Source organism: Manis javanica, chromosome 5 (assembly GCF_040802235.1).
Source record: "Manis javanica isolate MJ-LG chromosome 5, MJ_LKY, whole genome shotgun sequence".
In the NCBI taxonomy this organism is placed as follows: domain Eukaryota; kingdom Metazoa; phylum Chordata; class Mammalia; order Pholidota; family Manidae; genus Manis; species Manis javanica.
In genome coordinates, this window is record NC_133160.1 from 118,114,668 (window position 1) to 118,128,973 (window position 14,306).

The 14,306-nt window shown below is 34.5% G+C and overlaps 1 protein-coding gene across 5 annotated transcripts in view; it reads left to right on the top strand.

The window, feature by feature from the left end:
• LOC108388352 (UDP-glucuronosyltransferase 2A1) overlaps positions 1–12,850 on the top strand; it is a 47,424-nt gene extending 34,574 nt beyond the window's left edge. For 3 of the 5 annotated variants that reach the window (XM_037026662.2, XM_073237506.1, XM_037026659.2), the window contains 5 exons: positions 2,688–2,836; positions 5,333–5,464; positions 6,828–6,915; positions 7,395–7,614; positions 11,484–12,850. In XM_037026662.2, the coding sequence (XP_036882557.1) occupies positions 2,688–2,836; positions 5,333–5,464; positions 6,828–6,915; positions 7,395–7,614; positions 11,484–11,760 (866 nt within the window). In that variant the 3' untranslated portion in view covers positions 11,761–12,850. The remainder of the gene's footprint in view (positions 1–2,687; positions 2,837–5,332; positions 5,465–6,827; positions 6,916–7,394; positions 7,615–11,483) is intronic. The other 2 variants (XM_037026663.2, XM_037026658.2) reach the window with 1 other exon arrangement.
• Positions 12,851–14,306: the final 1,456 nt, after the last annotated feature.

The window sequence follows — 14,306 nt, forward strand, 5'->3', positions numbered from 1 at the left end:
AAAGACAAGGTGAAGATAAGCCACTACTGAGAGAAAATATTGACAACAACATGTCTGCCAAAAGATTGTTACCCTATACATTGAAAGAATACTCTCAACAATAAGAAAAACACACAACCAGATTTAAAAATGAGCCAAAGACATTAACAGTTGCCTCTCCAAAGAAGATATATAGTTGGGAAATAAGCATATAAAAAGTTGCCACATAGCATATGTCATGAGGGAAATACAAATTAAAATGATAAGATGCCATTACTCACCTATTAGAATGAACAAAATGCAGAATCCTGACAAACACCAAATGATAGCAAGTTTGGAACAGGAACTCTCATTCATTGCCAGTGGGAGTGCAAAATTGCACAACCACTTTGGAAGACATTTCAAAGGTTTCTTACAAAACTAACCATACTCTTACCATCCTATCTTGCTCCTTGGTATTTACCCAAATGAGGTGAAAATATGTCCACTCAGAAACTTGTACATGGATGTTAACAGTAATTTTATTCATAATTGCCAAAGATTGGAAGCAACCAAGGTATCCTTCAGAAGGTGAATTGATAAGCTATGGTAGACACAATGAAATATTATTCAGCACTAAAAAGAAATGAGGTTTCATGTCCTGAAAAGACATAGAAAAACCTTAAACACATATTACTGAGTGAAATAATCCATTCTGAAAAGGCCACATACTGTATGGTTCCAACTATATGTCATTCTGGAAATTGCAAAACTATGCAAACAACAAACAAATCAGTAGATGTCAGGGGATGGGTGGGCTGAGGAATAAATAGGCAAGGCACTAAGGATTTTTAGGGCAGTGCAAATATCCCATATGATGTCATAATGGTAGGTGCATATAATTATACATTTGTCTGAACCCTTGGAATTTACACCATCAGGAATTAGCTGCAATGAAAACTATGGAGTTTGTGTGATTATGACCTGTCAATGTTGGTCGTCACTTATAACTAATGTACGACTCTGTTTGGGGATGCTAATAGCAAAGTCTATGCATGTGTGAGGACATAGGGAGCCCAGAAAAGTTGTTTCTAGATATCAATCCAAATAAATAACTTCCCTCTGAGCAGTTAGTAACTGTCCCCCACTGAAATTACCTCTTGTCTCACTTACCTACAGGGAGGCATTTTGCCATAAATTTAAGCTAACTCTAAGAATTCTTTGAAATTAAAAACTGTCTCAGTAGACTCATTATGTAGGTTTAAAATAATAGATTTAAATAACAGTATTTACCTTGTTGTTCAAATCTGATAGACTATTTATTAATTATATATTATTTAGCTAATTTTCCACTGTGATCATACCTCATTTAGTGTGAATAATACAGTTATAGGAAAAAGATTGCTGGTAAATTTTATGTCCATATTTTTTCTCATGATTCCTCAGTACAACATTTAAATGTCTTATGAAATTATATATCAATATTTGTATATTTCTTCTCTTCACTTTTCATTGTCATTATATTTGTTACAGTGCACTACTGCTTCAAATATAGAATTTAGTGAAGACTTTGAGTTAGGTCTTTCTTAAAATGTAGCCCACAGGTTATGAACAATATTCCACCTAGGGAGTTGGTAATAAAGTCAGGATATCTTTGGAACATGGAGCAAGAATCTGAAGGACATAAACATTTGGAATGGAAGCTGTGAGTTGGTATTTTCATCCAATCTCTGGCAATTTCAAGCTAAGTGTTCTTGAGAAATGCTTCTCTATTATCAAATTAAGGAATTTGTCTGTATGACCTGAGACATTCAAACACTACAAAGTAATAACTCTAAAAATAGGCTATCCACACTGAGGTGTATAAGGTCACCAATTTTTATTAGAATACTTATGAAAGGAGAATTCTTTTCTGAATTTTTCTTTACTTAGGTGGGAAACGTTTTCTCTGTGTAAAAATGGTTGACTTAGTCATTTGAAATACTCTTTCTTCTCCACAAATCTCCTAAAATTCATAGTTAGACTCAATTGCTTTTTAAAAACATGATTTAAAGGTAACATTATATGAGGCAGGCTATACTGGGATATGTACATGTGTACTTCACATTCCGAAGGGAGTTGTATTGGTATAAATCACGCCTACTGCGAAAATAATGGGAAGTCAACTGAAGTGATGGGATTTGACGTAAGAAGATAAAATAAACAAGTAGGAGTCTTCGACATTATTAGTGAGCCAGAAAATACAAGCTGGAAGATAGAGAGACACTCCTGACTGGAAAAGAAAGAACCACTGAGAGGGAATCTGGTAATGATATGGGAGAGCTAAACTATTATCTGCATTTAACTGGAGAGAAACAAAGAGTATTAAATTAATCAGTACTTGGAGTTCTGGTTAAATTTTTGATTGAATTTATTTTTGTCAAATAATATGTATTACTGTTCTTTCCCTACCCAACCATCCCCTCCACCTACCCACCCCCACTTCCCTACCTCTTATCCTTCTTCTCTTTCATTTTTACTTCTTTCCTCCCTTCCCTGTTTCATCCCTACCTCCTTCTTTCCTTCCTTGTTACTTTAATTTCCCCTTCCCTTTACATCTAGGTATGATAATTAATCTAGAGGACATAAATTTGTTTTTTCCCTTAGTAGCTCATCAGAAAATTAGTGGTACATTTTATCCCAGCAAACATGTATATTAAGCTCCACTTACCTTTCTTCATTTTCTCTAGGAAGACCCACTACATTATGTGAGACAATGGGAAAAGCAGAAATTTGGCTGATTCGAACATACTGGGATTTTGAATTTCCTCGTCCATATCTACCTAATTTTGAGTTTGTTGGAGGATTGCATTGCAAACCTGCCAAACCCTTACCTAAGGTAGGACTATTACCGTGGGGGATTTTTTATACCTTTTGATAAAATCCTTATTTTTAAAAAACTTTACAGCTTCATTAATAGAGTTACACTGCTGATATCTTCCATTTGCTATACTGGATCTATCTTACAAATCATACAGGTGTCACATGACTGATTAATTTTTTTGGCATTTACTTTGATATTTAAGCTGAAGATGGAAATGATTCAAGTGGGCAAGTTAACAACATGAGTGCACCAATAGCTTGGGTGCCAGATTGAAGGGACAGGGAGACAGGGCTTAGGAAATCCCTAAGAGACTGTTACAGTCTTCCTAACAAGCATGATGAAGTCAAGAAAGGGACATTACTGTGACTGAGTGATATAGGTGCTTTCATGAGAACTTGTGAGTAAATTCTACCAGCTTTGGTCAGTAAGAAGACATAAGTGTAGACAGAAGACATGGAATCCAGTAGCATTTCTTGAAGAACAAGGGCCTTTATTGACATAGAAAACAATTGGTGGGAGATGACAATGATGCGTCATTTCTGGACCCATTTACTTTAAAGAGTCAAAGGAATTTCTGGGTGAAGATTTCTAGTAATCATTTGGTTAATACAAGGTCTCTTTCTTAACAGAGAGCATTAGAAAAAGATGGGGAGTCGTCAGCATAAAGTAAAAGTCACAGAACTGAGGGATCCAAACATAGAATTGATTCCTTATGACCATAATGTCAGGTTTTTCCAAAGTCAAAGAAAATTATATATCACATTCCAAAGTCATGAAAGAATAAGTGTGGACTTCCATAAATGGGAGAAAATAATGTTGAGAAATGTAAGAAAATAATAGGTAAACATCATAAGAGTATTGTATTTAATCATCAATTGGGAGTGAGGAGAATGGCACTCATTTGGTTGGGCTGTAGGTAAGTGAACATAACCTCTGAGAATATTCAGGTTAAATGGTGCTCCGGGAGAGTTTTTGATTCCTCTTTTGAGTTAGATGCAAATTTAAGTTTAAATTTCATTTCAGATTCTGTATATGCTTTTCTTATTAGTCAAGTTATAGCTTCTGGCAAGTGTTATTACAGCACATAATACAACAATATCTGAACAAAGGTACAGAGAGAGATATGACCTATTCCATGGCTCATTAGATAATATCCCATGCCACAGTATTGTGTTTATCCTCCCATCCCCTTTTCTCTCTCTCTCTCTCTCTCTCTCTCTCTCTCTCTCTCTCTCTCTCTCTCACACACACACACACACACACACACACACACACAATTTCACAAAAACAAGTCTGACATGTTTTTACAAGAGAGGGAAGAGTATTCCATTACAAATCCAAGACATTTGGGCAATATGAACACCACACATGGCCTATATTGCTGATGAATAATTATATAACCCTGTTGAATAAAAAATGCATAATTAAATATGATAAAAAAGCAATCAGAGTCAAATTAAGAGTCCAAATCCAACTGCTAGGTATATAAATCTGTGTGTGTGTTTATTCAGTCACCTTCTGTTTAGGGAAATGAGTCAATAGAGTAAAACACCAATTCCTGGAATTTCAGTGATATTCTACCAACATTAAGTAAGCTAAAACAGTGGTATGCTTCCATTTATGGCATAATCATTGCCTTAGTACTTTTGCTAGCATTAAATTGAGAAATATAGTGATTGCAGGGCAGCCACAAATAGTTGCACAGGGAATGCATGACATTCCTAGGTGACATTCACATAGATTACAATGTGAAAGAGGCCATCCCCAGACTTTGCAGTGCCTCCTTGCACAATTGTAGGGAATTTTATTTGCAGAGAATTTTAATTGCAGAGAAATTTATATTTTACCTCTGTGCTAAGGCTCAAACTAACAGCATACAGCGAGTGTCACATTCTTGTGGGAAGGAAGAGCAGCAGTGTCTTGTAAATGTAACCAGGAGAACAGCAGGAGCTTAACTGTGTTATTACCTTTTAAAACATATTACTATATATATATCCCACTTATAAACAATTCTTTTTAGCCCTGTTAATCAGGGAAGGAGTGAACATGAGAAAAATATCCTGAATGCCTGCCTAATAGGACGTTAGATCAATTTATTAATAATTCATTAGTCTTAACTAGCATGCTAAAATATTTAATAGTCTAGATCAGAACCTGTTATGTTTCCTTCCAAAGAATTTTTATGAGTTTGCAAACAACTCTGTTGGTTCCTAAAATTAAGCCTTGGGAGTAAGAGTTCCATTGACAATGAAAAGAGCTGTCTCTTATTACCTATTCACTTTGTATAATGTTTGGATCATGCCTTTATTTGTAATCACTTGTTATATATTCAAGCCATACTTTTCAGGAACAACTTTCCTCTTAAAAAGATTGGAATGATTCTATGTGGCAGAAGACAGAACCAGTCAAACAACATCTCTAACACTTCTCTGGACTCTGACTATCTAAAAGTGTGGTGAACTTTTTACCCCTGTGATATTGAACTTTTGTAATAAAATTTTATCTCTGTAGGAAATGGAAGAATTTGTCCAAAGTTCGGGTGAAGATGGTGTTGTGGTGTTTTCTCTGGGGTCAATGGTGAAAAACCTCACGGAAGAAAAAGCTAATGTCATTGCCTCAGCACTCGCCCAGATCCCACAGAAGGTCTGTACAAATCTGATCCTGGCCAGCAGTTACTTTGCCAACTGGAGAGCAAGAGTAGCTAATAAGTATTTGCTGCAGATCAAAGCTGAGCAAAACTGACACCACTTTCAAGTAAAAATTCCTCAAAACATTAAAATGGCATATTTGGGCACCTGTGATTATTTGCTTACTGGGACTTTGCATTACTATGAAGATAACATCTTTTTATATAGTTATATGTTTTCAGTAAAACAGATATGAAAACTTTAAGATTCCATAACCTTTTACCATTTGAACTCTTAAGACCTGCACTGACTACTCCCAAAAGTTCTCAAGTGTGTTAGCTCCAAAGTCCAGGAAAAGAGAGAGTTTGTACATAGAGAAGAAACATGCTCAAAAATACACTTCCTGTCTCTAGGTTTTATTAAGACTCTATCAAAGTGTAGTTGGTTTAGAAGTAGAAGCCTAATATTTCTAAATTGTAATATCTACAGTTAAAAACAATTCAAAATCTAATAATACTGTCAAACAATATATATTTTCTAATTTATGACATTCAGGCAACATGAATTTTGTTGTCATTACAATTCTAGATTTCTATTCATGACTCTTTATATTTGTGCATCAGTTAGTGTGCATAAAGCTCTAAAATATAAGTACATAATTAGGCCAGTTAAAACTGGATTTTAATTTTAATTCCTAAAGTTTTCTGTTTAAAACTTTGCTGCCTATTAATATTAAATCTGAAATTTGTCTTTCAGAGTGCCACAAAAGAAAAAAATGGGTGATAAAAGGATAACGTCTTAACAAGATGTTAATACTTTATTAAGCAATGAAATATAAACCAACCTCCTACTCAGCCTTAATTATTTTCAGTAACTGAGAAGGAATGAAATAATAGAGGAGGGAGGGAGAAAGGCAGGAAAAAAGGGAGGGAGAGATGGAAGAATTGGAAGAAGGAAAGACAATCGTCCAGAATGAGAAACTTAAAATTTAAAGCTAATTATATTTTTGGAAAACATTACATTTGAAACACTAGTGCTAGGATGGCCTCATGATACAAATGAATTTGCATAGTATTTGTTTTAATGACTTTTGACCCCCATATTCTGATTGCTTAAATTAGTCTGATTTGTTTTCTATTTCTTCACTTAAAATCTCATGCAAGAGACTTTTAAGTGATAAGTATAAAAATGATAAAGTTATTAGATTATTAGTACAAGCCCTTTCAAAAATGGTAGACATAAACAATCCTACCATATCTCAGTGTTTGCAAACTAGCCCTTATGTACACTTCTCTCACTGTCACATAAAGTACTCTACAGTTTTTAAATGCCTTCATTGTGCACTTAAACTTGTAAAATTAAAGCACTGTCTTCCACAGGTTTTATGGAGGTACACAGGAAAGAAACCGGCCACATTAGGAAGCAATACTCGGCTCTATGATTGGATACCCCAGAATGATCTCCTTGGTAAGACTGTGGGGAAGAAAAGCTGTACAGTTGAGTAATGGACAAGTTAACTGCTTAACAGCAAATAAATTCAATAGCTACTTAATAATTTAAAATTTTCACATTTTACTTCTAGTTTTCAAACAGATATAATCAAAGTATTGGCCATTAATTTTATAGATCCATGCTCCCTCTTGTCACAAAAGAGCATCTTCAGTTAAGAGTCTCATCAGGTTTCAATCTCAGTTCAGATAATCACCTCCTCAGTGCAGATAATCACTTTCTAGATAATGCAGAGGAAGATAATCCCTTCTTTCCTGGGATCATAGTTTTCTGAAATAACCATACCACATGTGCTCAGCTTTTATAGAAAATACTGCCTTCCTCATTAAGTTACCCCATAGTTTTTCCCCATTCTGTCTCTCTCTCTCTCTCTCTGAAACTCTGTTAATGTATTGTAATGAAATCCACACCCACTTCTCACCCAATCCCCAAACCAGGTCATCCCAAAGCCAAAGCTTTTATCACTCATGGTGGAACCAATGGGATCTACGAAGCTATTTATCATGGGGTCCCCATGGTGGGAGTGCCCATGTTTGCTGACCAGCCTGATAACATTGCCCACATGAAGGCCAAAGGAGCAGCTGTGGAGGTGAACATAAACACAATGACAAGCGAAGACTTGCTCAGTGCCTTGAGAGCAGTCACTAACAATCCTTCGTAAGTACTGCTGCTTTCTAAAGGTTCACCATTGGCTATTACCTACCATTCCCTGAATGTCCAGTGTTTCATGCCTTTGTAATTTGTTTATTTTCAAATGACAACCATAACATGACCAATATAGAAACCACTTTATTATTTCATTTCCCAAACTGCTGAAGTGATTTGCTGAAATTGGAAAAAAAGGACTAAGTCTTAAATATTCTATCAGTGATTTTTCAAAATAAATAATGTTAATAATTGCAGAAAGTCATAGGTATTTTTCTGAATAATAGCCTTATTTTTATAAACACACACATATATGCTTATTTAAATATTGTAACTATCCAGTAAGAACAAAAGTGGAAGTGAAAATTTGCCCAATTGCTTGAGAATAACCATCAACACTGAGTGTATACTATTCATCATTATATACATATATACAGGAAAGAGAGATAGAGTAGGTAATCATTTTATAAATATTGTTAGTACTATGTGTGGATTTCTAAACAAAATTTTGAATTTTACCTCATTAGCTAAAGATTAATTGAAGTGAACATATAAACTATATTGAGTTTACATACATATCATTGTATCTCACTTTTGTTTCTCTGAAATATCTCACCAAAGTGAAGAATTAATTTAATATATAAATATATAGTTTGGGGTCTTTATGTTTAACTCTGTGCTTTAATTTTAGCAACTAACCACTGAACTCCTAATATGGAAGTAGCCTCATCTCTAGTATTACTTAAAATTTTAATTTGTCAATATTTATGGCAATTGTTTTCCTCAAATTTAGTCTTTTAGGTATATTTTAAGGGAATAAATATTCACCCTTGAATCAGAGATGCTTTATTCCACAATTTTTTCAATTGAGTCTTTATTTTTTATTTTTTTCAATTGAGTCTTAACTAAATATGTCATATAGAATTTTCTCTCAGTAAAGACTGAAGAATATTGAGTGCCCTGAGATCATGTGTTTGCTCATTGCCTTGACATCAGAATGAGACCTATATGAATGAAATATACTTAGGGCTTTCTTTTTCAGAACTATGTAAATATTACTTATGTTCTAGCTTTAAATGATGAGGCCTATATGATCATTTTTTCTTTTAGTTTCTTTTACAACCTAGAGAAGAAATACTAATTTTTTGATTCAGAAACTTATTTTTTAATTATGATGTATCTTTATAAATTATTTTCTACATTTCCCTGGGCATAGGTGTGTCTTTCAATATTGCTAATACAGGATTAATGTTTTTTTTGACTTTTGTTTGTATTGATTAGAATATTTTTTGGTTCCATTTTTTATTTCTATTTCAAGGACATCAGATTTCAATGTTATCTATGTTAAAATTGGTCTGTTTTCCTTCCCTATTATTTTCTCATTGTTCTAATCAGTTTTTACTTTTCTTCATTCACTAGGATTGCCTCAAATAGTCCATAAATTAATAAATTCACTTTTTTTTCCATGAGCACTGCTTGCTTTTCTAATTTCTCTATTAATCCTTTAAAGAGTTATTCTTAAAAGTTATTTCAACAGTTCACCTATATCCAACACCTCTTCTTGTTATATAATCTGACTGTCTCTTATTCATAACCCTCCCAGTGTTATTATACTTCAGCTCTTTTTTTAAATTACATATTATGCTAATCACATTCTAAGTCTGACATTTTTATGTTTTTTACCCAATATTGTATAAGTTTTATCAAGGCATGATTTCCGTCTAGCTGTCTCAATATTTGCTCTGAATATATGTAATGCCTCCTATTTAAACTTCTTCCCGGATTATCTCAGATGCAATTATTTTTAGTCAGAGGAAAAAATGAAGGATAGATACAATTTTCCAGTCATATTACTGATACCTGAAATTCAGTAGGTAGGGGGGAAGTAAACTCAGGTAGAATTTTGTGCAACTATCTTTAGGGGAATCAGTCTGTGTAAAACCATCTGTTCAAAGCCCTAGTAGCAGGGTTTTCTAGACCAACAGGCTTATGGTTTTTTTCCAAAAGGGAGACACTCAGTATTTGCCTTGAATCTATTCTAAAAATTCAGCCCCAGTAATCTGTTTTACCCTCCCACCATAGTCCAATCAAATAACTTTTGTTAAGATTTAATTTTCAGAATAGTATAGAGCTCATCAATTCAGGAACTGGATCAGGGGCTAGGAGTCTCAGCAAAGCTTACCATGATCTTTTATCTCATAAAGGATGATCTTGATATCTAATCTATTAGTCTATCACTAGGTTGTTAATTGTTGATAATTTGGTTCATTTTACTGAATATCAGAGTATGTAAGTTCAGTACTTTTTAAATTTTGACTTCATTTCATAGAATTCTCATTAAATTTTATTGTTGATTTGAAAATTATTGGTGCAAAATACAGAATCATAAATACTATGAGAATTTTCCAAGAAAATACCTAAAATTGTATATTTTAAAATAACTTAACATTAACCTTAACCTAACACTAATTCTGAAATTATCTGGGAACAAAACAGCTCAGTGTAGAATGTGTATAGAGATGTATTTGTATGCTATTTTTGTATTCCTTAGAAGAATTAAGGAACACAAAAAATTACATTTAAAAACATAAACTGTGGTAATGCAATATTTCATAATATTTTAACAGTCATAAAACATTGTGCACTAAAATATTATATAATCACTTTAAATATAAGCATAACCCTTTCTTATCCCATCTCATTTATAGGAAACCATACTAAATTTTTATCTAGATTCACAGATACAAATTCATCTATCAAGTATATGTGTATTTCAAATTTTAAATCTCTGTCTATAAATGCAGAAACCTTGAACAAAAATGTGATTTGAAGAGAAAAGCTTTCATCACCACTGTGGTTTGCCTAAAATGTACTAGGATGAATCATGTGAAATGCTTGTTTTGATCTTACCTGTATTTCAATCCAACTGAGATAGAGTATGACTGCTTTCTCACTGCACACAAAGAAAGAACACAAATAAATTACACCCTGCTGCTGGGTCCAGTGTACTAAGTTCACTAGTCAATGATGATCACAATGATCTCTTCACAAATCACCTTCTGCCATCTTCATGTTTCCAGGTTGGAACTTTTATTCTTAACATGAAACCAAAAGGAAATATACTAATTCTGGCTCAGCCAACCAAGAAATGGCAAGTGAAGACATAACTTGCCTCTTAAATGCACACCTATACCCTTATAGAGGTTATACAGTTACCACCTCTATAACTATTGCTCCTGGGATGCCACACCGATTAGGGGCTCTAAAGCTAACAAGATGTTTTTATTTACCTTAAAAACTCAAAGTCCATGACTTTGTCATTGCTAAAATTTTCCTAGGATCTTCATCCAACTTTGACATTGCCAATACAGACACTGTCTTTTCCACCACAAAGATGTAAATTGTGCAATGGAGGAATAATCACAGGGCCAAGATCCCAGGCCCTGCAGAAAGGCTCCCTGATGTTGACTTTCAGCGCCCTGTGTCTGTTATAATTAACTAGCCAGATATTAGATGCCATCCTTGTGGACTTTCTAATGGCAATTTTTCCACAAAATTGGGTTATTTATAATCTTGGTCTCAGAACAATCCTGGAAACTATACACAGTATCAAAATTCCTTCTTAGAAAAATTAAGCTATACTTTCACAAGCTTACTCCGATTGATCAATGTTTGCTTTTCACCACGATCTAGTAAGAATTTATTTATTTCTCACCCTCCCTTCACTTGGAAAATGCTGTGCAACCGGCATGGTTGCACATGTCACGGCAGGAATTAAATTTTTCCTCAGCAGATCTATTGCTTTTGGTTTGTATAACGTGTATCACATACTTACTTTTATTGAAAAAAAATAAGCCGGTTTCTATGTTTTTGCCTCCCAGTTATAAAGAGAATGCTATGAGGTTATCAAGGATTCAACATGATCAGCCTGTAAAGCCCCTGGATCGAGCGGTCTTCTGGATCGAGTTTGTCATGCGCCACAAAGGAGCCAAGCACCTGCGGCCAGCTGCCCACGACCTCACCTGGTTCCAGTACCACTCCCTGGATGTGATTGGGTTCCTGCTGGCCTGTGTGGCCACTGTTATATTCTTGGTCACAAAATGTTGTTTGCTTTCTTATCGAAAACTTGGTAAAGCAGGGAAGAAGAAGAGGGAATAGATCTAAGTTTGGCAAAGGCCTGAATGGGCGATCTGTTCATTCTCATCACAGTGACCTTAATGAAAACACATTGTTTCAATATGTTTTCAAAGTTCCCAATCCTCTCCCTTAGCCTAGAGGTAAAGCCTAGAATTCAATATCATTAACTAGTGGGCATCTACTCCCAATCTTCCTTAGTCTCTTCCCAGGTGGCTCTCCCCTCTTGTTCCTGACACAGGAACAACTAATAATTTTATGTATATTCTATTCATCATATCAGTTTTTTCATTATGTTTAATCTTAAGAATATGCTGACTGACAATATGCTGAATTCTGGGGAGCACACAAAAGGTGAACTGAATTTGAAAGATGTAGGGAAGACAGAAGAATAAAATGCACAAGTTCCTCTAGAACTTAAGAATCAGGGAACCATTACAGGAGATTAGTATGTTATAAGAAGAGTAATGATTTTCTTCTTTCATAAAAATAAGCGCTTCTGCCTGTCCGATGTTATGGGGTCAGAGTCTGAATTGATAATAACTATAATGGCACATCACACTAAGAAAGGTCTACAAATTTCTATTGAACACACAGATAATCAGAGCCTATGACCCTGCCTTTACTCTACAATTATTCTCATGTGCCCTTTAATGCAAGGGTCTGGGGACAGCCTTCAAACAAAAGAGATTAATTCAGTCACTATATTTTCTCGAGCACAGAGAATGTCAGCAATATGTTAAAGGTGAACAGATGATTTTTAGAGGAAATGATGATAAGAAATATAGGAAAAACTTTAGTACGTTAAAAATTTTACTTAACAATACAATCAATAACATTAGAGTTAAATGCAAATTCATTATATTTAAAATCAAAATGCCCATAATCTATAAAAACTGTTTATAATCAAAGGTTTTGTTTCCTATCAAAAGCATGTTTGTTTAGAATGTAAGATCCTTTGATTATTTTTCAGTATCTTCTACAAATTTAAATTCAGCCATTTATTGTGATGTCAAGGACACAAGATAATAGCAGATCTGTTTTACTAGGAATATGTTATAGCAAATATTTATCAATGCAAATCACTAATTAAAGGCAAATGTTCATATTTAAATCAGTTTCATTAATTTAACAAATAGATTAAAGATTGCACTTTCTTTACCCCTTATAAACTTAATAGCTCTGCCTAACAGTTTTAATTTTCATATTTGATATACAATTGGGGCAATACATAAAATCCATTATCTTACTGAAAATTTTGAAATTCTTATTTCAGTATGGTGTGTTAAAAATTACTTCCAATTTAAAAATAATCATATAATGGGAACAAATAAATATTCTTTCTTGAACATTTACCTTACTGAAAATGCAATTAAATTCTACACATTTTTTGTAAAGGCTAAAAAATGTGTTTGTTAAATGTTAGCATTTTTAAAAGGTGATATGTTTTGACTTTTACAATTTTTTATGTTTCAAGGAGAGCTATTTATGTTTGTTACTTGCCCAGTTTGTTTTCTAAAATTGGAATAAAGTAAATGGCTAAGATCCAGTGACAGGGGCACTGCCCAACTGTGGTAATGAACACTACCCAAGGTCAGGCGCCCATTTAGTTTCTGAGAATGGCCACCCATTGCATAGAGATTTGCTTTTGCCCAATAGCCACTGCCCACCTGATTTCTTCACTCCTGCCTTCTGATTACCTGCAGGTTTCTTCCTTTGCCCAAATATCTTCAGAAGCCAGCTAGCAAAACTTCCTGGGTGATACCAGCTGCATTCGTTAGTGGAACTGCAGCATACACTTGTGTGGGTAGGTAGATGGATGATAGATAGATAGGCAGGCAGATAGACAAGGTTGAGAATGTACTTTCTTTAGCAATTATTCATAAAACCATTCAGATGAGGGAATTGTCACATCTAACAAGACAGAGTCCCCTCAGCCAGACTACTTTCACACAGCTCTTACATCCCCCACTCTAAAAGATGCTCAGAAGGTTGAACTTCAGTACTTATACTTACTTTGTTCATAAACAATCCATTGTGCCCCTTTCTCTCTGGCAGCATCTCCTCTGGATCTGCACCTAGCAGGGCTCTGCACTTGCTAGGAGAGCCCAAACTTCATCCACTCTAAATCAAGGTGATAAGATGTCCTGTTAGAATGACGTGCCACAGCTTTCCACTGACCTTTACTATTGGACATCAGAGTATTAATGTGTCCTAGTAATCTCGTGGGTAGTACACAAATTTTGCCTACATTTATCATGTGTCAGCAACTTAACTTATCTTTGGTATTTCTGGACCAATCATTGCAAACCAATAGAGTAATGGCTTCTCTGACTGAATTGTGAAGCAGACGAGTTCAAAATAATCAAGGAGTATTCACGTCTTCTAGTCTAAGTAAATCATGGCCATATCCCTGAGTGGAATCTTCCCTGTCTTGAGAAATGCAGCTTCCAGACTGCATGACTCCAAGCTGTAACAATGAGAAACAAATATGTCTAAGGGAAATATTGAAGTATACTAGGTAGGGAAGCCATTCCCACTCACAACCCCTTGAGATATTGCCTGATTTC